The 23,941-nt window shown below is 35.4% G+C and overlaps 3 protein-coding genes across 4 annotated transcripts; 1 reads left to right on the top strand and 2 right to left on the bottom strand.

Moving 5' to 3' along the window:
* Positions 1–26: 26 nt before the first annotated feature.
* Positions 27–8,885, bottom strand: coq8ab (coenzyme Q8A, genome duplicate b). Its single transcript, XM_055171977.2, has 15 exons — positions 8,678–8,885; positions 8,157–8,273; positions 7,774–8,070; positions 6,506–6,572; positions 5,568–5,642; positions 5,359–5,484; positions 4,113–4,198; positions 2,808–2,948; positions 2,637–2,718; positions 2,458–2,551; positions 1,598–1,739; positions 1,403–1,510; positions 638–703; positions 475–561; positions 27–336 (listed from the first exon to the last, which is right to left on the bottom strand). The coding sequence occupies exons 2-15, from the start codon at positions 8,265–8,267 to the stop codon at positions 58–60; spliced, it is 1,761 nt and encodes a 586-aa protein (XP_055027952.2). The 5' UTR covers positions 8,268–8,273; positions 8,678–8,885; the 3' UTR covers positions 27–57.
* A 765-nt stretch (positions 8,886–9,650) lies between these two features.
* Positions 9,651–12,113, bottom strand: LOC129417352 (putative deoxyribonuclease TATDN3). Of its 2 annotated transcripts, none has more exons than XM_055171975.2 (10): positions 11,958–12,113; positions 11,844–11,876; positions 11,688–11,761; positions 11,529–11,613; positions 11,088–11,150; positions 10,811–10,920; positions 10,636–10,691; positions 10,450–10,562; positions 10,085–10,165; positions 9,651–10,005 (listed from the first exon to the last, which is right to left on the bottom strand). In XM_055171975.2, exons 1-10 carry the CDS (start codon positions 12,009–12,011, stop codon positions 9,862–9,864), a joined length of 813 nt encoding a protein of 270 aa, XP_055027950.2. In that variant the 5' UTR covers positions 12,012–12,113; the 3' UTR covers positions 9,651–9,861. The 2 variants fall into 2 exon arrangements, with proteins under 2 accessions (XP_055027950.2, XP_055027951.2); XM_055171976.2 differs by having other exon boundaries at positions 10,085–10,162; positions 11,958–12,112.
* Positions 12,114–12,372: 259 nt separating this feature from the next.
* Positions 12,373–20,491, top strand: fuca2 (alpha-L-fucosidase 2). Its single transcript, XM_055171974.2, has 7 exons — positions 12,373–12,770; positions 13,793–13,980; positions 14,377–14,716; positions 15,021–15,231; positions 16,823–17,013; positions 17,451–17,559; positions 19,345–20,491. The coding sequence occupies exons 1-7, from the start codon at positions 12,580–12,582 to the stop codon at positions 19,480–19,482; spliced, it is 1,368 nt and encodes a 455-aa protein (XP_055027949.2). The 5' UTR covers positions 12,373–12,579; the 3' UTR covers positions 19,483–20,491.
* Positions 20,492–23,941: the final 3,450 nt, after the last annotated feature.

The following is a 23,941-nucleotide window of genomic DNA, read 5'->3' as shown; positions in this document are numbered from 1 at the left end:
TTCTTCTCTGATACATTGCACTCCAGTAGATGTTTGTGAGGTTTATTTAGTAGTTTCTTAATGTCGATCTTTCCAGTATTTAGCGTACGCCTCCTGAAACATGTTCTTACAGCTTATTTTGGCCTTCAGTCGGGAGCAGATGAGGAACGAGCCGCCCATCTTGCGGTGCAGTGAGTAAGTTTCCTCGGGGGGAGGAGTCAGACGCTCTTTCAACATCACGGGTATCAAACTGTGGATCCGCTCCGTTGTGCTTTGAGCACCAAAGTCAAAGGGTTCATCTGACGCGAACGCCTCCCCGAGGATCATCACCGCATCCACATGGGCGTTCTCCATCGCCTTAAAATACAATTTCGTAAAAGGTGAACTGTTTCTGCAAACTAGTTAAAAAGTTGATTTCAGAAGTCTTTAACAATGTGACGTATGAAAAATGCATTTGAGGGTCGGTTAAACGTGTTTTTAGGTATGCAGAATTACCTTTGACTCATATCCAGTCAAAAAGTTCATCTCAATTGATCGTCGTAAAACTCCCTCTCTATTTCGATCTGCAGCGGCCTTGATAATCTGATGATTATACTTCGTATAAGAAATTGCAAAAATGAAGATTGGTTATGCATAAAATGAGATGTATCATATTTACCTCAATATAGGCATCTGTGAAACTTGCATCAAAACCTCTGGTGGCTCCAAAATCTAACAGTGCAACCTGCATGAGGATACAGTTAAAGGGACACTCCACTTTTTTTTGAAAAATGCTCATTTTCCAGCTCCCCTAGAGTTAAATATTTGATTTTTACTGTTTTTGAATCCACTCAGCCGATCTATGGGTCCGGCGCTAGCACCTCTAGCATAGCCCAGCACAATCCACCGAATCCGACCAGACCACCAGCATCATGCCAAAAAATAACCAAAGAGTTTTGATATTTTTCCTATTTAAAACTCGACTCTTGTGTAGTTACATCGTGTACTAAGAGAGACGGAAAATTTAAAGTTGTGATTTTCTAGGCAGATATGGCTATGAACTACACTCTCATTCTGGCGTAATAATCAAGGACTTTGCCGCCGTAACATGGCTGCAGCAGGCGTAGTGATATTACACACTGCCCGAAAATAGTCCCCTTGGTTACTTTCAATAGCAGGGGACTATTTTCAGGCACTGCGTTCGATAAAAATATCAAAACTCTCTGGTTATTTTTTTAGCGCAATACTAATGGTCTAATCAGATTCAATGGATTATGCTAAGCTATGCTAAAAGTGCTAGCGCCAGACCCGGAGATCGGCTGAATGGATTCCAAAACAGTAAAAATCAAATGTTTTAATGAGCATATTTTTAAAAAATGTGGAGTGTCCCTTTAACACGTATCATAACCAAAACAATCGAGATTACGATGAAACAAATAAATACCTTGTGTGTCTGTGGGTCAAAGAAGAAATTGGACCAGTTTGGATCCGTCTGCATGTATCGAAACTCAAAGAGCTCACGCAAGCACAAGATTAATATCTGCTCACAGATCTAAGAAAACAAACAAACACAACAAGATGTTATAAATGTTAATCATTTAAAAAACGGTTTTCATAAACACGGCATCTGTTTGTCAACCTCATTCTTCAGTTCCTGAGTCAGGTCATTGGCTTTATCCAAAGGGAAACCCGACACGAGCTCTGTGGTGAGGACGTGTTGCCCACTTAACTCATCCACAACATTTGGCACATAGAAATACGGGTGACCCTTCAGTAACTCCCTGTAATAAAATTAGCTGTAAGAACTTTACACCTTTCCATCTGTCACAATATCATATTATATGCTCACAATACATAAGCTACAATAATATACTGAATGATACATTAACGCAAAATCTATTATAATACATGTGCATAGCCTTTCTTGTCCCAATACTTACGGCGGGTACTTTTTGTTTCAGAAATACCACATGTTAATATATTACTGATTAGGGCTGCACGGTTTGGGGGGGGGGGTGCGATAGCGGAAATTTTCGAGGCTGTGTGATGAACGATATATGATACCGTAATGGTTTAAATTTAATTTGTGGTCGCTGTGATCCATGTCACTGCCATATTCGGTTGTATTAATGTCCAAGTATTACCATTCATCTTATGGATTTAGAGGATTTTGCCAACAAATCTGTATTTCAGAATGGCCGGGATTTGAAGCGAGGGGATTTGATGAACATATAAAAGATGACGAGTCTCATCCGCCTCTTCATCAACATACATTTTTAAATATACATAACTTTTTGAAGTATTAAAATCATTCAGTTATTGCAAACAATTGCAGTATGCACATTTGCGATATTCCTGTGATTTCGATATGCCTTGATACTGATTATTCAAAGACGCCATCAGGGCTGAATCTTTATATACACAGTAGATAAATAAAACTAAATGCAGTTCAAAATTCCCCTGCTAAAACTCTGAAAATACATAATTTCAACGACTTACTGGAATTTCTTTGCGCATTTGGCTTCTCGTACATAATCACATTCCAAAGCCAATTCCCTGCTCATAACCTCGATCAGATGTTCAGGAAACAAACCTACAAACAAAAAACATTTATAGGGTTAAAACAAATACTGAAGCTTCACAGCAGAACTGAAATGATTTTGCCGTGTAATTCATACCTTCAGGTAAAGCATTGCTTAAACTGAGAACTGTCATTAAGTTGTTTACATCGCTGTTTATACTCTTGGCCACTCCTGGATACTCAGAGCAGACAATAGCATTTATTTATTTACAGTAATACTGAAATCTGTCAGCACAAACAATCATGCTTAAATATATTTGTTAGGTACCTGAATCTTCATGGCCACCTCTCTGCCGTCCTTCATCCGAGCCAGGTGCACCTGACCTATGGAAGCTGCCGCAAATGGACGTTCCTCAAAGTATTCCAGTTTATCCTGCCAGTTTGGCCCCAGATCAGTGACTACGGTTTTCTGTCCAAACAAAGACACATAATGAAAAACGACAGAAAGCATCAAGCTGTGAAGCTGAAATCTCTTACAGTCAACAAGAAATCAAAAATGATCTAACGTGCTTTCCTAATACAGGTTTATTAGTGGTCTTTGCATTTAGATCCAATTCATTGCGAATTTATTAGATTAATCGCGATTAATCGCATACAAAATAAAAGTGATTTTTTTGCATAATATATGTGCGTGTACTGTGTCTAATAACTGTGTATATTTAACCACACACACATTCATATATTCATTTCAGAATTGTTTTACTTATATATAATTGTTTTAAATTTATTTTTAATATAGAATATATAAAAATATAAATAAATAAATGTAAATGTTTCTTAAATACATACATGAATGTGTGTGTATTTATTTATACATAATAATTACACACAGCACACACTTATATTATGCCAAAAATCACTTTTATTTTGTATGCGATTAATCGCGATTAATCTTTGCCCAGCACTAGAATTTATATGATTTTTTAATATCATGTTTTATTAAAAAGTGTTAAGTACATCACATGCTTTACCAAAAAAAGTTAAATATGTTTATTTATATATTTTGATTGATTATATCACTATAAACACACACATTTATTATAAATATATAATAAATCAGCAAACATAACATTACAAATTTCTGGATTTACAAACTTTAATAATGGTTACATTACAAAGATGTTTTAATTTTTGGCATACTACATAATTTAATTTAATTAATTTAACTGAATAGATTTTATTGCATAAATGTTTTTTTAGAGAATAGTTTAATTTTTATAATTGGCTTATTCATGCATTTTTGTTTAATTTTCATTTTTTAAAACATGCTTTCAAACAATACCCCCAGTAATACCACCCCGGACCCCTTATTGAATACTCATGATATACATTTCCAAACATTCTTTTAAATGAACTTCAATAATCAAGTGAGATTTTGTACACTATGAGATCTGATACCTCAATTATTGAGTCAGTCCGGGATTACATGAAGAGACATGTCAAAAACTAAGTCAGCCTAAATCTATCAAAACTGTGAGACATCCTTCTTGCTGAATATCACATTATGGAAGTTAAATAGGTTGAACGTCATTTCATGTTTGTTTTTGTTTAATTCTCACATTTCAGACTATACCATCATTTGCTTGGTGGGCATGAAGTCGGCGCTCTGTCGAACCCGGTCAAAGATTTTTGCAAGCTGAGGGTTGATGAACGCGTCATCTGTGGATACATATGAGAAAGTCAATGCGGGCACATTTAACTGATAACAAAGTACAGACAGCCGCTGTATGTTCGGTCTGAATACGTCAGCAGCAGTCTAAATAAAGCTTTACATGGGTATTGTGGCCAGCGCATTTATTGGATGATATTTTGGGTGGTGGTGACATACTCCTGCTGTTATTTACCTCAAATGACTCCGCATATAACACAGTATTGCCCTTGTAAATACAACAAAAGGTTAAACAGGACTTAATGTGATCCTCTCAGCTTTCTAACTAGATCCAGTTTCCTTTTAACAACTGGAAAGATACAAAATGCAGTCAGGCTACATAAACAACCCTTGAGGAGGGGCTTGTAATGATATTGCAGGATGACGTTTGAGTTTTTCACACGGCTTCATTCCTTACAGTAATAAACGCTGACATCTGTGACTGTATGTGTGCAGGTCAAAGTCAAGGGTATTGCATGTATAAGAAAAGAAGAAAACAGGTGGTAAATATAGTTTGACAGCACACAGTACACACATTAAGACTGATAAAGTAGCGTAAATGTGTCAATGATCTTAACAGCAGGGTTCCCACACCTTAGTTACTTCAAATTCAAGGACCTTTCAAGGACTTTTCAGGTCCAACACCCTCAAATTCAAGGACATTGTGTTACCTTTAAAGATACATTGTTACAGTTCCCTTTCGCGGAAATGCGCCCTACGTCACTGCAGTGGCACTTTGGGGACGCCTCCAAGGGTAAGTGCGTCTAAATGTGTATATCAAATTCAACCAATGGTGAGGCTTAACAACAAACACCGGGTGACGCGGGAGCCAGGAAGTATATCGTTATCTGAAATATTGTCAAAGACGGCATTACAGGGTATCGCAAGGGAGACGCAGCGTCTCGTTCCCTTCTCAGGGAACAACAGTTAAATATGTAACCCAAGACGTTTGCATGTGTCAAACACAACTATGCAAAAAAAAAACATTTTGGTATGAATCAACATTTGCATACAGAAGATATAAGCTCTAATTTGTTTTAGAAGTAAGTTAAAATCACTAACCCCAAGTATGAACAAGAGCAAAACTTTTATTAAAAGCTTTTATCTTTTTATTAATTTATGTGAAATGTAGCTATAGGCGAGCATGTTAAAATAAAGAAGAAGATCTCACCCTGGATGCTGAGCATTTGACCGAGCTTCAGAGCCGCCCCTCGTACTTTACAGAGAGTCCGAACGATTCGCTCAGCATTGGCTTCTGATATGAACGGGTTTGAATCTAAAATTGCTTTTTTCTGTCCTGCCCAAAAAAAATTAAAATAAAAGAACGTAAACTGTAAATCTCAGATATGAATCGTAATCTTTAACCATATGCTTTCAAACCTGTTTGATCATCGTATTTAAGACTCTTCTTCGCTACTTCAGCAATGGCTCCAATCCCCAGACCAACGGCCAAGCCTGTGATATTCATGAAAATAGTTTTTGCAATTGAAATCTTTGAGAAATAAACAAACATAAAAACCACACATACAGTAGTGTGATGTCACCTCCAAAGTTTTTTGTGAGTATTCAAATATTTCATTTTTCTATTATAGAATTTTAAAGAGCACCTATTGTCCGATTCACAATTTTACATTTCCTTTGATGTGTAAGTGTGCATTAGTTCATGTTAACGATATGCAAAAGGTACAAACCCCAAAGTAAACAATGACGCGAGTTATCGTCTCCAACGTAAATCTCTTTTCTTGGAGTACAACAAACACACGGATTGTAGGCAACAGTTTACTTGCTGGGATTGGTGATGTAGAAAACACTGACATTATCATAATTCCTCCCGCATTCGACTCACAGCCTGTAAGTTAACTCCTGTTAGCATTGCATTGTGAGCGAATCTTTCAAAAATGGTAAGGAGCGTCATATTTCTGCCTGACGTCAGAGGTATTCAGACCAATCAAAATGTACAGATTAGCTGGCCAATCAGGGACACAGCGCTTTTCAAATTGATGAGTTTTGTACAAAATCCATGCAATTTTCAGGAAGAGAGGGAAATCTGGAGCTACAAAAATGTACGGTATGTGAAAAAATATGTGTTTTTTAACCATAAACCACACCAACACATTGTATTATACTAAATTCACAAAATAACGTTGTTTTTAGCAATGAAATAGGTGCTCTTTAAGAATACATATAAATTTTGTTGTATCACAGACAATTGTGATAACAACACAGAAAAAAGATATCAAGGTCAGTTTGGGATTGCATATACAAAAACAATTACAATTATAAGTTCAATAAATGAGTAAGAAAAGTGCATAATTCACCTCCGAAGTTCGCTAACCTTCCCAGTCTTGTTACCGGCACCTTGCGCTCTCTGGCACTCTCACTTAACTGAGAAAACATCAACAATATTACTAAAATGTTTTTTGTTGTTGTTGTATATAATCAGTGTTTTAAGATAAAGAAAAGTACAAGCAATCTAGTAATCTATGCTTCCCCTTAAAGATGCAGTGTGTAAATTTTACATCTAGTGGTGAAGTTACAAATTGCAACCAACGGCTCAGCCCACTGCACAACCCTCGAATGCATAAAGAAGCTACGATAGCCACCACCGGACAAACATGTCATCGTTGGAGACAACTTAGTAAAACAGTTTGTCCGTTAAGGGCTTCTGTAGAAACATGGCGGCACAAAATGGCGACTTCCATGTTAGGGGGCCCTCGGTGTATGTAGATAAAAACGTCTCATTCTAAGGTTATAAAAACATAACGGTTTATTATAAAAGGTCTTTATACACCCCTGATAATATAGTTTTGTATATTATTTTGCATTTCTTTCAAGAGATCCTTCTAAAAATTACACACTGCACCTTTAAAAATATGCTAATTTTCCAGCTCCCCTAGAGTAGCACATTTAGCATAGCTATACTATACTCTCATTCTGGCGTAATAATCAAGGACTTTGCTGATGTAACATGGCTGCAGCAGGCGCAATGATACTACGCAGCAGCCAAAAATAGTCCCCTTAGAATCTTTCAATAGCAGGGGACTATTTTCGGACACTACGTTATATCATATAGTTCCTAGCCATATCTGCCTAAAAAATGGCAACTTTTAATTTTTCGTCTGCCTTAGTACACGATTGAAAATGAGCATATTTTCCAAAAAAGTGGAGTGTCACACTCTATTGATCTTAAAGGGATAATTCAAACAAAAATGAAATTTCTGTCTTCACTTACTCATCCTCATGTTGTTACAACCCTGTATAAAAGTCTTTGTTCTGCTGAACACAAAGGAAAGATATTTGTAATAAAGCAGGAAACAGAAGCACCATTGACTTCCATAGTAGAAAAAAAAAACAAGTCAGTGGTGCTCAAAACGGTTTGGTTACAAAGCCTTCCTTTGAAGAAATACAGGTTTGTAAGAACATGAGGGTTAGTTAATGATGACAGAATTTTCATTTTGGGGTGAACTATTCCTTTAAAAGTATTTAAAGTAGAGCTGCAAGATATATCCAAACCATAGTAATATCACAAATATGCAAATAGCAACTAATGAAGTTCCGTATATACAGGTTGGTGTATTTGTGATACCGTTTGCTTATGTTTCTTGGTGTCAGGCTGTTTGGTGTCGTTGGCTGTCTCAACACCTTCTCTTTTCAGATCATTATAATAACGGTGGTCTTGATGAAATAAAGAGATCTGTTGTCCTGGGCGGTGCTCTCTGAATAGCCCGTGTCTAGATCTCCATAAACATCTAGGACTATAAATGTTGACTTCTCCATTGTCCTTCAGGATGTCAACAGTGCCTGGCGCTCTTCCATTGTGACAGCAAGACTCCATGATGCCAATAAATCTGGAGGCATTTTGTTGATGACATCTGTCACAGTCCTGAAACAAAGTGTGCAGAATAAAAATCAATCTGTGAATCATGTCGGATACATGACTGAATCCATCAATCACACAGTAGATCTTACATGTTGTTCTGTCAGGTGAGATGTGTTAAAAGCGACTCCTCTTTGACATCCTCCAAGTGTCAATTTTCTAATCTTATTGATTCCCCTCATCATTAATATATCAGCGGACATTTTGACCTTATAAGGCAAGGCAATTTGATTTATTTCGTACACATATGGTAATTCAAAGAGCTTTACATAGAAATGATTTATAAAAGAAGCAAATAAATAAAAACAACAGTAAAAGATAAAAAAAACATTAATTTTTAAAATGTGAACAAGAAGCTATGTAGATAAGTACTTATTTGGTGAACTTAGCAATTTGTTACATTTTATTTTACGCTTAAGAATAACGCATCTTGTTTATTTGCTTTAAATCAAAATCAGGAACTAAAGTGACATTTCAAAGCATACCGAATTCTGAACGAAACCGAATCAATGTTTAGTACTAATCAGATTACCTTCATAGTAAACAAACATTTCGTTCATGAATAACGGTTCACGTTTTATGTTTTTAAAGAAATAAACAAGAAAATACTTACTATAGAACTTGATGCAAAATGATCCTGGACACCTTTGCGGCGCAGATAAAGTCCTGATATGAAAATCAAGAGAGTCTGAACTTCACCAGCTTTCAAGAACACATTGTGATTGACAGGATAGTTGTGTTAGACTTCGCACTGCGCAGACCGATCAGCCCATGACATCGAAATACCGCGAGAACATTGTTGTCGTATCGCTCTCGCGGTACTTTGATGTCAAACATTCATATCTAAAAAGTCATTCATATCTAAAAACGTTTTGTGACTCATTTGAGATTTGGATAGTGGACTTTTACAATATTTTCCCCAAATGGTTTCTAGACATGACAATCATATGACAAAAAAATTACCAAAAATAAATAAATAATAATAATAATTACCAACGAATGTGATTGGTCCATCCTGATCAGCCAGTGCCGATATGAGGTAGAGGTACCACGTGAGTGAGTCACTACATAAACGCTCATTTACAAAAGCAAACTATAATAAACATTGAATTAGACCAAGATTAAATAAAGATTTCTTATCAAGACAATATTTTTAAGACAATTTGAGTGTTTTTAGGGAACACGAGGCATCAGGCTCATTGATGTATGCTGTTTGTTGTAACCTTTGTTGTTCTGACCAGCCAGAAAATTGTTATTTTCTGCCATCTACTGGTACAAATAAAACCTGCATTTCATTCTTACAGCCCTTTGTCACTTAAAAATAAATCTTTCAAGATAAGACTGTAATAAATTTTTTAGCAGTTGATCTTTATCTTACTCCATGTAGGTATTTCTTTGCTATTTTATAGACATGCGTGACTGTTCTGCACAAAGCTTATGCAACCTCATTTCTCTTTATCTCAAGCAATCACCAATTTGATAATGTTTTAAGGTGTTGTGGGATTTGTGCCATTCATCAAGTTTCATAACTATAACTCAAGATGCACGATATACTTAACAGAAAATAAACCATTTACATTGTATACTCAAGATTCATCTGCTTTAATTGTCGTTGTTATAGTGACATTTGCAAACATGTACAGTATTATATTGGCAAAAGAATTAATAACATATAATAACATATCTTAACTATTAAATAGTATAATAACCATCACATTTTTCTGAATGATGAGCAAAAACCTTTAAAAGAATAAGACATTTTTTTCTTAATCAAAATAATTTATCAACAAAAATATGTCAAGCTTTGATAAATGTCTTCAATTTGGGGAAGAGACACAGTGCATTTTGTGTGGTGACCTCTATGACCTTCTCCAGAGGTATACCCTTGATTTTGGCGATATATTCTGCACTAATACTGATATTCTGTGGTACATTCCTCACCTAAAGAGCAGATGTATGTTAATGTTAAAATTATACAAACTGATATCTGGAAACAGTACAGTAAACAATCTACATGTACCTGCTTTTCCGGTCCCAGTGCAGGAGCATCTGTTTCTAAACACATGCTCTCCAGAGGAATCTGCTTCACAAGTTTCTGCTTCTTATAAGAAGTGGGCAAAAATATGTTGTGTGACTATTAAAGTCATTGATTTGTTTAAATAAACAGAGATATATACTATATTTGGATATAGTAGGAGAGTGTCCAGCACATATACATCTGTTTAAAAAGCATATTGTCCAGAGCGTGGAAGCAAATGCCAAACATTTGACTGGCAGTTAAGATGTAAATGATTAGAATGTAAATGTAAACTGTATACAAAGCATTACAAATGCAAACATAAGGTATATAGAGTGACCTCACGTCTAACAGTGGGTTATATTTACCTGATCGCTTCTTATGATGGATGGAGGTATAGAGAAGTAATATCCAGCTTTCACACCCTCCATTGCGACTGAAGGTTTGCCATCAAATGCATGTAACAGAGCATTCTCTATACCTGGTTTACAACAGACATGAGTGGTTTGTCTTAATCAAGAAAAGATAATGAATTTATGAATGAACTTGCATACCTAATTCCTTCAGAAGATGGATGGTTGGTCTCCCCGCAGATCTCGAGTGCACATTCCTAATTGACAGATTCATTTTAAAACATGATGCTATGTGAGAGATCAAAACATTGTTCCTTTTGATAGCTGAAATGAGATTCTTAAAACTAAAATCTTTGTGTTTCAGAACAGAACTCACAATGGGAGGTTTAACTGTTTAGCGATGTTTGCCTGTTGAATGAGCACTTGTCTCTGACTGTCTTTACCAGCATCACTGTTGACCACACGTGGTGTAAAGTCCAGGCCGACCTATATGGGGTGTTACACATTAAAACAGCTTAAATGATGTTGATTCGGCCAGAAAACACTCATAATCACGCAAATTAACTTAGCCAGTGACAATGAAAAATTCATTTAGCCTATATTCATATTGGTTGACATTTTGTTAACAAATAGTCATTCAATATATGTCTAACCTCACCAATAGCCACAATGTGCTCCTTGTATTTGTCAATCAGGGGTAAAGCGGCATCTAAATCCTGTAGGAGAGAAACAATGAAAAGTTTAATGTGGGTCACGTTTAAAAAATATGCTATATGTATTAAAGGCGGGGTGCACAATTTTTGAAAAACACTTTGAAAACAGGGGCACGTTCAAGCTCACACAGGTGCGCAACATCTACTAAACGTCATAGTTTCCTGGGTTGCGTATGTGTGGGGCGGGTCTATCAAAAAAGGTCCAGATTCTATTGGGGTAGGGGCGTGTTCGTTAAGGTCATTTCAAGTGTCAACATTGGCTTTCCGAGATCATGCACCCCACCTTTAAACTATTATGATTGAATTTAAAGTATGTATATGTAGTAGTACTTGTTGTACTTTTTCCCCTGAGATTTAACTTTATGTGTCAATCATACAGACCTGAACTACAGCTCCTCTGGGTTGTGCAGGATCTTGACCCTGGACAGGATGAACTCCAAGACATGGCATGACAAATCCAGGAAACCTACGAGATCCATTTAAATTTGAGCCTGATGAAAACATGATGCACTGGATAATAACATGGGGTCTGCTCTGTACCTTTGTGAGAGCTGTATGATCTTCTCAAATTCTCCAGCATGCTCTGCTACGGCAAGCAAGGCAACAAGCCCGACCTAAAATGGCAACAATGGATATTATAATATAACAGCTTTACGTGACATACTGGAAGTCAGTTGGATAGACAGAACCTGTTACCTTTTTAGACTCCTCTATGACTTCATCAATATCCTAAAATAACGAAAACACACACATTTATCAAGTTTCCAGACAGTTTCTTAATATTGAGAACAGAGCTTTAAAATGTCTTACACTGTCAAAATCTTGGGCAGATATATGACAGTGGCAGTCGATATACCCTTGCATGAATTTATATTTTTTAACAGATCCTTCTAAACAACAGCACACATGGAGCTGAAACGTACACAACCGAACAGGACGTGACGTTACATTTTGCGTAACCAATGACAGCGGTTGCCTCATGAATATTTATTAGGTCACAAAACGTCGGTTCTTAAACGGGAATCATTATTAATTAATAATTTGTAGTTGCTTTTTGACCAATTTATCACTCTGACCATTAAAAAACAATAATCTCAAACTTCTCTTCTTTATAAAAAAGATTTTGTACCACTTACAAACGTCTAACGTTCAACCAATCATCGTTAGGACTTGGAGCGGCGTATGACATCAAAGTACCGCGAGAGCAATTCTCTCGCAGTACTTTGATGTCAAAAGCGGAACGGTCTGCACAGTGTACTTGTTTGTGATATGTTTAAATTTGTTCCGTAAATCGTTTCAAAAGGAGGAAGTTCAACCAATTCCGGATTTTAATCGTATTTACAGAATTTACAGGTGTGTAACCGATCACATGCCGTTTTGTGGATGGTCACGTGACTTAAACATCATATGATCAGTGCAGAGCAACAACACGATGGGTCACTTGAGTATTTTAACGTTACCTCTTTTTTTATTTTTGATCGGACAATGTTATTGTCAATACGAGCCCACCTGGGAATCAATTGACTCGAGGCCTCTACCGGAATGGTATGATCAAGCCAAATTCGGGATCTTTATTCACTGGGGAGTGTTTTCTGTGCCCAGTTTTGGCAGTGAGTGGTTCTGGTAAGTCTGCATTGTGGTTAACACTAACCAGAAGTACCAGTTAGTTCCTTTTCTATGTGTGTTTACAGTTTGCAACAATTGTATCATGGTGTACTTTAAAGTATCTTGAAGTCCTTCATTATATTGGATAATCCGTCATTATATTGGATAATCCATTATTACCATTATGGCTTGTACCATAGTACGTGCTACCTTTACTGTACCATGCTTCAGTATTCTTTTATAGGAGGAAATATAGAAAGAGGTTTATTGGTGAATCTCATGATGTTTATGTCCATGACACATTTAACTCAACATTGTATTGTGCATTTTGAAAATGGTATTGAAAATGCCATAGATATTAAGATTTGTATTTATAATCATTTATATTCTTTTGTATAATATTACATATTAAAGTGGACATATCATGAAAATATGATATTTTTCTGGTCCCCAGTGCTTCTATCAACCTAGAAAATTTGCAAAAGATCAACCCAGTCACTTAGTTTTGGTAAACCATTCTCTGCAAGCGTGTGTATAAATAGGTCCTTAAAATTTGTCTCCCCTTGTGATGTCAGAAGGGGATCTTATTATGATAATAACCCTCCTTCTGCACTATCCAGCCACGGCACTGCCGTTTAGATTTTAAAGGACACACCCAAAAACAGCAAATTTTTTGCTCACACATACAAAGTGTCAATTTTAACATGCTATAATAAATTATCTGTGGAGTGTTTTCAGCTAAAACTTCACATATGTACTTTGGGGACTTTTTGTGAAATGTCCCTTTTAAGATTTTGCATCGTGACATTTTTGCACTAGGCCCAGGATTGGATTCATAAAGTTTATTTTTATTATGTAAAGTATTATCATTATTATCATTATCAGTTTATTAAGTTAATTTATATTGTTTTGTTTTGTTTGTATATTTTGATTGTTCTTGTCATTTTTTTTGTGAGATTCATATGAGTGGTTTGTCATGTATTTGATATTATAACAACAGTACATCCGTTGATATTACCGTAAGTTTTATATTTCAACAGGTGGTACTGGCAGGGCCGGCTGATCCCCTCTTATGTCGCTTTTATGCTTGAAAATTATCCACCTGGATTCAAATACACAGACTTTGCATCGCAGTTTCAGGCCGAGTTCTTCGATGCCAAGGAGTGGGTTGATATTTTTGCCTCATCTGGGGCCAAATATATAGTCCTGACAACCAAACATCATGAAGGTTTGTGGGGAAAAATTTGCACAGGCTGCATTAATTTGACATATTTATCTGTCAGTGTGTTCCTTTTAAAGCAGGAAACAGCAAAGTTAAGAGTTGACACATTTTAATGGTACAATGTTAGATTTATAGATATAGATTTGTTGTCTTTTAAGGTGAATTGGTAAGTCCCTTTGGATGAGAGGTTCTGGTAAAGGAACATTATGTAATATCGACCTCTAGTGGCTGAACTTGGGATCGCAGCATTGCTTTTCAGAGAAACGGATATGTGAACTTGGCATGTTTCCTAAATATCTACAAATATATTATAGTATTTTTCTTGATGTAGTACAATCAAAATCTTTATTGTTTTAATTGCCATGGACAAAATATCTTAATGCTACTCTTTCAATTCCTCAGGTTTTACGCTGTGGGGTTCAAAGTACTCGTGGAACTGGAATGCAGTGGATGTCGGACCCAAACGGGATTTAGTGGGTGAGATCGCCACTGCTCTGCGGAAATACAGTGACTTGCGTCTGGGGCTTTACCATTCCCTGTTCGAGTGGTTTCATCCTCTGTACAACGAAGATGCTAAGAACCACTACAACACCACTAAGTTCCCTACAATGAAGACTTTGCCTGAGCTGTATGAGATAGTCAACCAGTACAAACCTGAAGTACTGTGGTCTGATGGAGATGGAGATGCACCCGACTCTTACTGGAACAGCACAGGGTTTCTCGCTTGGCTTTATAATGAGAGGTAAGAACACATGAACTTAAGTCGCATAGTTACACATGTTTACTCTTTTAATATTCAATAGAATTTATTAGCAATGTGGTTTATTATTTGCTATTGTTAGTCAGTGGCAGGTGATAAAAACTGCACATTGTATATGCATATAGATGTTTGCTTTCCCAGGATTTAGAGTGCATTTTCAGCCTTCCTATTTTGATTTTATGGTGTATGTATATATTTACTAAATCATCACATAATACTACAAGCTGTCTAAGGGAAGACATCCGTGGCACAATGTAACCCAACAGTCACACATGTGTGTTTTTAGTCCTGTTCGTGACACCGTCGTGACCAATGACCGCTGGGGTTACGGCAGCATATGTAAACATGGTGGATTTTACACCTGTTCGGATCGATACAACCCGGGACATCTGCTGAAACACAAATGGGAGAACTGCATGACCATTGACCAGAAGTCATGGGGCTACAGGAGAGACGCCAAACTCAGTGACTTCCTCACCACTGAACATCTGATTGCTGTGAGTTTACATAACATTTTCATATGATTAGATATACTGTTTAAAATTAAGGCAAAAAGTACTCGCACACTTTGTGGTTGTGAAAGTGCCCATAAATAGTCCCCAGCAGGTAACTTTCAATGTAACTTAGTGCCTATTTTACAGGCGCTGCGTAATATAATTGCACCTGCTGCACCCATGGAGTGTTCCTTTAACCGAATGCTCTTATAAGTTCATCAAATACATTCGCTTCAAATCTGCTTAATCCTGGTCTAAGGCCATTCAAAAACTTTGGTTTATTGGAAGAATCTGTGAAATGGTACATCAATATCCTTCAGCAAAGTCCTCTAAGTGCACAATGAAGAGGATTAACGACCGTGGATCACATTCAAACTTGTGTATCTTGTGAGCACTTGGGTGATTCTCACGAAAACTTGGTTTTAAAAATGTCAAGCATGAAAATGTAAAAATTGCTTAAATTTACTTTTTTTCCCACCAGACATTGAAAAACAAAGTCTGGAGTAAATGGGAACATTAATTTAAAAACTTTTACTTATCATTTAACACTTTTTGTAACATAATTAAAAAAATTAGTCCTAAAAAATCTCATTACCGCAACAGTCAGAAAACATCAACACTGACATATTTTCAAAATGACATGATAAACCTGAAAGAACATAATTTGGAGATTCTGCACATGCATTTAAAATCAAAGTATTATGCTTCTATTAATTAAATTAACATTTAATAAGCATCTGTTGCGGTAATGATCATCAAAATGTCGTGTAAGCATTCTGACAAGACAATATTTCAAACCTGGTAGCCATCTTGAAGTAACTGGTCCATGTGCTTGGTCACTCAAAATCAAACTTTATTAAAATTCTGTATGTGTGCTTAAACTGTTCTCAAAAAGTGTTGCGGAGGATGAGAACATCAGGCATGGACACATCATTTTCCTAATTTTTCTTCATTATTATTATACATGAATATTCAGTAAATATTTTTTCTGTCATCTAAAGTAGTCTAGCAAAACATCCATTTATTTTTTTTTTCTTAATATTTTTGTGTTAATTTGATTAAATTACAACATAACACATGTTCAAACACAGCCGGACACATTGCGGTAATGAGAATTTTAGCAGAAAATGAGATAAAATTTACAATTATAAATTCTTATGTTGAAATCACACATTGTGCAAGGTAGAACACAGTATTGTGTTAATTCTGATGCTTTTTAATGTTACTATATTACACATTTTAAAGCTAAAATCATTAGTGCCGTGGCGGTTCAGTGGTTTCGTGAGAATCACCCACTTGCACCTGAATACACCCAAATGTGGCAGTGACATGGACCACAGCACTCCCTAATGTTTACTATATCTTGTCCAAAGGAGTTGATTTTTTTGCCAAATACATGCATACACTTGGAGGCTTTTGCCGTGAAAGACAGTTACATTTGTTAAATACCAAAATGACATTTGTGAAAAGGCACTAATAACCTTTTCAATGGCAATAAAATGAAATTACTGAACCTAATCATAAAAGCCTGATGCACTTAGAGGGATTAACGTGATCATCCTGATACATGTTGTGTCATCTGTTTGTCTTCCAGACTCTTGTTGAGACCGTGTCATGTGGAGGGAATTTACTGCTGAACGTGGGGCCGACACACGACGGTCGCATCGTTCCCATCTTTGAGGAGAGGCTGCGACAGATAGGCCAGTGGCTCAGCGTGAATGGAGAGGCGATATACAACACCAGCGCATGGAGAGTTCAGAACGATACCGTCACTCCTGGAGTTTGGTTTGTCGTATTATAAATTTTTTCATGTAGGGAAAAGCGGGGCACAAACTTAAGCTTTTGGCTTTGGCTCTATCATTCAAAATATATTTAAGTTAGATTTATATTTTTTTTACACAATCAACACACATCTCTTCTACAATTAAACACTTAAAGTTTGAGGGATCTTTCATTATCGTGCAATTACACCGAAAGTGACTGGAGTTCACAGATTATCTTCTGACAGTAAGAGAAAAAGACCAAAAGCACAGAATGCTCGACCCTGTATAATTATGTTAAGTAGCCGTGTTACAATTAACCCCGCGTTAGTTTGTGCGGCGCTCACTATACAATAACCTGGCCGTTCATTTCCAATGCATTTAATTTCCCTTTAAAGTTTAATTTATTTTTTTTATTAACTTTTCAACACATGATAATCACATTTTGTTGTGTTTTAACAGGTACACATGGAAGCCCAAAGAGAATGTGATCTATGCTACCTTACTTTCGTGGCCAAATAGTGGATATGTTGTATTAAGTGACCCTATTGTTTCAGAATCTAAGACTCAGGTGATGTATCTTGGTGATGCAAACAATATTGTTGCCCTAAAATCTTTATTGACCAATTAACATTTTTGCCAAAGATAAGCTTTTGGATGTCTTGTGTGTTTGGATAATTTCCAAAATTGATTTTTAAACTATCCAAATATATGATTAAATGTATTGCTACATGACATAATAGTGACACTAGATACCCAGAGGAGATTTTGAATTTGTTCTTATATCTTCTGTATGCAAATGTTGATTCATACCAAAATGCTTTTTTACATAGTTGTGTTTGGTGAAGGAAAATGTCTCGGGTTACGTATGTAACTGTTGTTCCCTGAGAAGGGAACGAGACGCTGCGTCTCCCTTGCCAAAATTCCTGCATCCCTGTAATGCCGTCTTTGGCAGTATTTCAAATAGCGATATACTTTCTGGGTCCTGCGTCACCCTGTCTTTGTCGTTGAGCCTCATCATTGGTTGAATTTGATATACACATTCAGACGCACTTACCCCTGGAGGCGTACCCAAAGTGTCACCGCAGTGACTCAAAGCGAGTTCCTGTGAAAGGGAACTGTAACAATGTATCTTAAAAGGTAACACAATGTAACCTTGCTCTCACTTGAAATGTGTCTCCACATTTTGTTCTTGAATTTAAGGGTATTGAATTGATTATTATAAGAAAAATCCAGATAATTTTCTCACCACCATGTCATCCAAAATGTAGATGTCTTTCTTTGTTCAGTCGAGAAGAAATTTCTTTTTGAGGAAAACATTTTAATGGATTTTCATAGACACCAACACAATTAACACTTAACTCAACACGTAACAGTTTTTCAAAGGACTATAAACGATCCCAAACAGGGCATAAGGGTCTTATCTAGCGAAACGATTTTTATTTTTGACAAGAAAAAAAATGCACTTTTGAACCGCAAGTTGTCGTCTAGGTCCTGTCCTGTGTGACCTAACGTAAATGCGTAGTGACGTAGGGAGATCACGTGTTACATATATAAAACGCACATTTGCGGACTATTGTAAACAATAAACTGACAAAAAGACATTAATTAGTATCAGTTGACACACAACAACGTAGGAACAGTCCTCTTTCAACACATGTAAACACTGGGGTGGAGTTTCGCGTTCGTCCTCTGTGACCTCTTGACGTCATGACGTATTGCGTGAGGTCACGCTGATGCTTTCAGGTTTAAAAGTGTATATTTGTTATTTTTCTTGTCAAAAATGACAATCGTTTCACTTGATAAGACCCTTATGCCTCGTTATGGATCGTTTATAGTCCTTTGAAACTCCGTTGAAAAAAACTGTTACGTGTTGAGTTAAGTGTTAAGTGTTGGGGTCCATTAAAGTCCATTAAAATGAGAAAAATCCTGCAATGTTTTCCTCAAAAAAACATAATTTCTTCTCGACTGAACAAAGAAAGACATCAACATTTTGGATGACATGGTGGTGAGTAAATTATCTGGATTTTTCTTTTAAGGAAATGGACTAATCCTTTAAAGAAAAAAAATGCAGATTAGAAATGCGTTGCAATGTCACACTTCATTCCAGCTGCTTGGATATAATATCAATTTGTTTAAAATGTTAACAAACGTAAGCCAAGCTAATATTAAAAATATGTAATAAATAAATAAATATTAATAAATAATAAATAAATAAATATTAAAATTGAGACTATTATTTGCTTTGGCGGGCACCTCACAGACTCTGTGCGGGCACCAGGTTGGAGACCCCTGTTTTAAAGTATTCATATCTGAAAAATAAAAATTGTATTTTACCTCTTTGTTTCAATACCAGGTGATGCTGCTTGGTTATAAACCTCTACAGTGGGATTCAGTCAAGCCTTCAGGACTCAGGGTTTATCTGCCCCAGCTGACCCTCAATCAGATGCCTTGCTCCTGGGCCTGGACTCTTCGACTTACAGGTGTAGCGTAGCCAACAGACAGCAACACAGTTATCGGTTTCTCTCAGGACTAATGGATGTCCATTTGAAACACAATAGCTTTTCATGTAATCATTTTCATTCGAATAAAATGCCATTTCTTTCAGTGTAATACAAACTGGAGGAATTACTTATAACTTTGCACATTTTTTTTATTTGCAGCATTTATTGTGTTTATCTAATAATCACTATTACACTTAACTTTTACTTAGGGGGGTTAGTGGTAACACTCTACAATAAGGTTGTATTAGTAAACATTGGTGGATGCATTAACTAACATGAACATACAATGAACATTATTCATGTTAGTTCAACAATTACAATGCTTAATTTTCCAACCCTGGTTTCACAGACAAGGCTTAAGGTTAGTCCTAGAAACTAAACACATGAGCTGTTACAACCTAAAATAACTCGCACTGACAGATCTTAAAATAAGCCAGTGTCATTGATTTGTCTTAAGATACACACCAGTAATGTCTTTTTCTAAGGCTTGCTTAAACATCTTAATTAAACTAAAGCTTAGTCCTGGCTTTAGTTAAGTTTTGTCTGTGAAACCAGGCTTGAATGTATTAGTAAATTCTGAACTAAGATTAATAAATGCTGTAGAAGTATTCTCTATTCATTGTTAGTTAGTGTTAGCTAATGCATTAACTAATTATTAATAAATGCAACCTTTTTGTAAAGTGTTACCGGGTTGGTGATTCAACAAGGGATTTAACTTTTGTGTCAAACTTATCCTGCACTATTTCTGCCATGGACATTAATGATACCTCACATCGGATTTGAAAAATAAAAAGGAAAAATGTGACCTGCAGTGATATATTGACCAGAATATTATAGGGACTCAAGGAAACTTGCTAAATTTATTGTTACAAAATTAAATCTTGTTTATATGATTCTGTTTATACATCAATAAATGTAACAGTTTTAGTATCTAAAAAACACTGCTGAAACGTAATGAAAGGTGAATTCTTTTATATCAAAGAGCCTTAAATATGCACTGTGATTAAAAAAATGAAATTGTTATGTGAAGTCGGATGTATTTGAACTAGGGATGCACCAAAACCAATATCCGATTACTAAGAATGACATCTGCCGTTACTGATAGATTTGCTGATAGATTTTCTTTTTACTCCTTGTTTCTATGTTGTGAATTCCCAGAATGTCATCCAATTCAATATAATCACACAGTTTGAGTTCTGATGCATTTTTTGCCCATTTTGATCACCAGAATATTATCTCTCATGATCATCAGCTGTTTTAAAAAAATTGGTCGATGACTGATAGTGGGAAAATGTGCTTTGTTCATCTGCCAATATTGAATATAGTCTCATATCGGTGCATCCCTAATTTGAACCTGTTTTTTATGATAAATCTTTGATTGTTTGTTTTGAGATTTGCACAAATATATTTTCAATGAATAAACAGATTTTGCATTGTGAAATGGTTTCATCACAGTGTCTGTTCTCTGACAACAATGTCAACAAGTTAAAGGTGAGCAAAAAGTCCAAAAAATTTGGAAGATTATTTTATGCTTGCATCGCGTTTAGCAAAGAAAATGTATTTGACGCGTTTATCCATAAGCATCAGTGTCTTTTAATTTAAAAAAGTTTAAAGATTAATCGCGATTAATCGCATACAAAATAAAAGTGATTTTTTTTGCATAATATTTGAGTGTGTGCTGTGTGTAATTATTATGTATATATAAATAAACACACATTTATGTATGTATTTAAGAAACATTTACATGTGTATTTATTTATATTTTTATATATTTTATATGATATATAAATAAAAATATATATGAAGAGTTTAGTTGCAAAACTAGATAAATCCATTTTTAACATTTTTCTCAAAACATGTTTATTATTATGTTATCATGTTATTATTTTGTTTTATGGTGCTTCTTAGCTGTATTTCTTAAGTTATGAAGGTTTTAATCAAAACAAACCAACTGCAGTTTCATTGAAATTAATTGGAATGCACAACCAAAAAACGAGATTTCTGAACAATTAAAAAACCGGTGGTTATCTCGTTTTGCAACGAAACTCTTCATATATAAATAAAACATTTCTGAAATGAATTTATGTATATATGTGTGGTTAAATATACATAATATTACACCCAGTACACACACAAACATTATGGAAAAATCACTTTTATTTTGTATGCGATTAATCTTTGCCCAGCACTAATTTTTAAGTGTTATATGTGCTTGTATTCTAGTTTAACATGCAGAGACAACTACATACAGTATAGGTTATTTATAGGAGTATTTCTCAGAAAACTGTAAACACAGTGTCTCTTTTAACAGACCCGCCCAACTTTGCAACACTAGGTCAACCAATTAAACTTTTTTTGGAAATCAACCCACAAAGACTTACTTATAATTTTCTTTCCATAATAACCTAAAGTGGTTCTGTAGTTTGAATTTTATATAAATGCACCAAACAGACACCTCCATTTATACAGAACAGTGCCTGTGTCTGTCTAAACTACCCACAATCCTCTGCTCATGTATGTCTATGGAATCGGAGAGCATCACATGCTGTATTCAGACACACGTGCCTGCTGCTCCCATATCAGAAACTCCCTATCTGAGTTATTCAGGGCAGCGGTGCCAAGAATAGTTCGGCACTGTTTATTAAGATCACCGTCTCTGCTGGGGAAAAATCTCTATTATGTTTCTGCTATATGCAAGTTTCCGTTCACTGCTAAAGTTTATGATAAATTCTATCCCTTTTCCATGTTTTTGCAGGTGTTTGTTTGGTGAGATGGCTGGGATTGCAGTTGCATTACATTTATACATTTAGCAGACGCTTTAAGTGACTCGTGTTTAACGTTTTGCTGGTGTCTGCTTCGATCAGGGTAAGTATGCATTGCTGGCACATGGAATAGTAAGGACCTTAGGGGCTTCAGAGCCAATCTTCCATGACGTGTAGTACAACAGAATGAGGGGGTCTGTGGGGGGATTTCATCATGGTTGCCACATATGCACTTCATGAAGGCACTGCTTTTCACTAGCATGATGAGTTGTAATACCATTATTAGACTTCTGATTGGATATTAAATATTGTACTAACAACACTGGCTGGGTTATTTACTTGCCCTCCAAATCTCACTGCTCTTTTTTTAAGGAAGAAACTTTTGAAGAATCTTCATATGGTTCTTCTACATAGGTAAGTACCCACATAAACAAAATAGTGCAGTATACTTTAGTATTTACTACTGTAAAGTTCCCAGAGACAAGTGTTTTTTTTAAACCTACTTTTGTATAGGTCAGTGGTAGCACATTGTTGTTAGCAGCACAAAAGTTCATGGTTTTGAACCCAGGGAACACACATATTAATAAAAAAAAAAATGCATACCTTGAAAAGTCACTTTGGATAAAAGCATCTGCCCAATGCATGAATGTTATAATATAAATGTAATGAATCTTACTATTGTAAATATTAAAAGTGTACTAGTTTATCAACTCTACAAAATACCCAGCCTCTTTTCCCTTGGGGCCCCCCTATGTACATATACGACAATCTGAGCCCCCCAACCTTCTACATCCTTCAATAATTTTGATTCTGGTGTTTTGTTGACAAGCACTTTGAGATGGAGCGAGCAAAATTAAAATAATTATTTTACATGAGAGAATTATCATATATGTGCGTGTATTGTGTATAATAATGTATACAAACACCCCCGCCGCACGCATGCAAGTATATATTCAAGAAATAATTATTATATGTAAATATAAAAACTAAATACATACACACTTTTTTTCTCAAAATTATAAATGCATGTGTTTATAGGGCTGTCAAAAAATTAATCACGATTAATCGCATTCAAAATAAAAGTTTGTTTTTGCATAATATATGTGTATGTGTACACTGTGTGTAATTATTTTGTATATATAAACCCACACACATGCATGTATGTATTTAAGAAACATTAACATGTATATGTATATGGGAAAAGATTTATCGTGATTAATTGCATACAAAATAAAAGCATTTTTTGCATAATATTTGTGTGTGTACTGTGTGTAATTATTGTGTATATTTAACCACACACACATACATATATTCATGTCAGATTTTTTTTATTTATATATAAATTTTTTTAATTTATATATAATATAGAATATATAAAAATATAAATAAATATATACACATGTAAATGTTTCTTAAATACATACATGAGTGTGTGTGTATTTATATGTACATAATAATTACACACAGCACACACTCATATATTATGCCAAAAATCACTTTTATTTTGTATGCTATTAATCGCGATTAATCTTTTCCCAGCCCTATTTTTTATATTATAATAAATAAATAAAATTGTACAAAAATAAAAATTTTCTTAAATTTATCCATGTATGTGTGTATTTATGCACACATTACACACACAAATATATTATGCAAACACCAACTTTTATTTTGTATGCGATTAATC

The sequence above is a fragment of the Misgurnus anguillicaudatus genome, chromosome 7 (assembly GCF_027580225.2).
Source record: "Misgurnus anguillicaudatus chromosome 7, ASM2758022v2, whole genome shotgun sequence".
Classification (NCBI taxonomy): Eukaryota; Metazoa; Chordata; class Actinopteri; order Cypriniformes; family Cobitidae; genus Misgurnus; species Misgurnus anguillicaudatus.
Note: the sequence above shows the minus strand (reverse complement) of the source record. Positions and strands in the feature narration are given on the sequence as shown.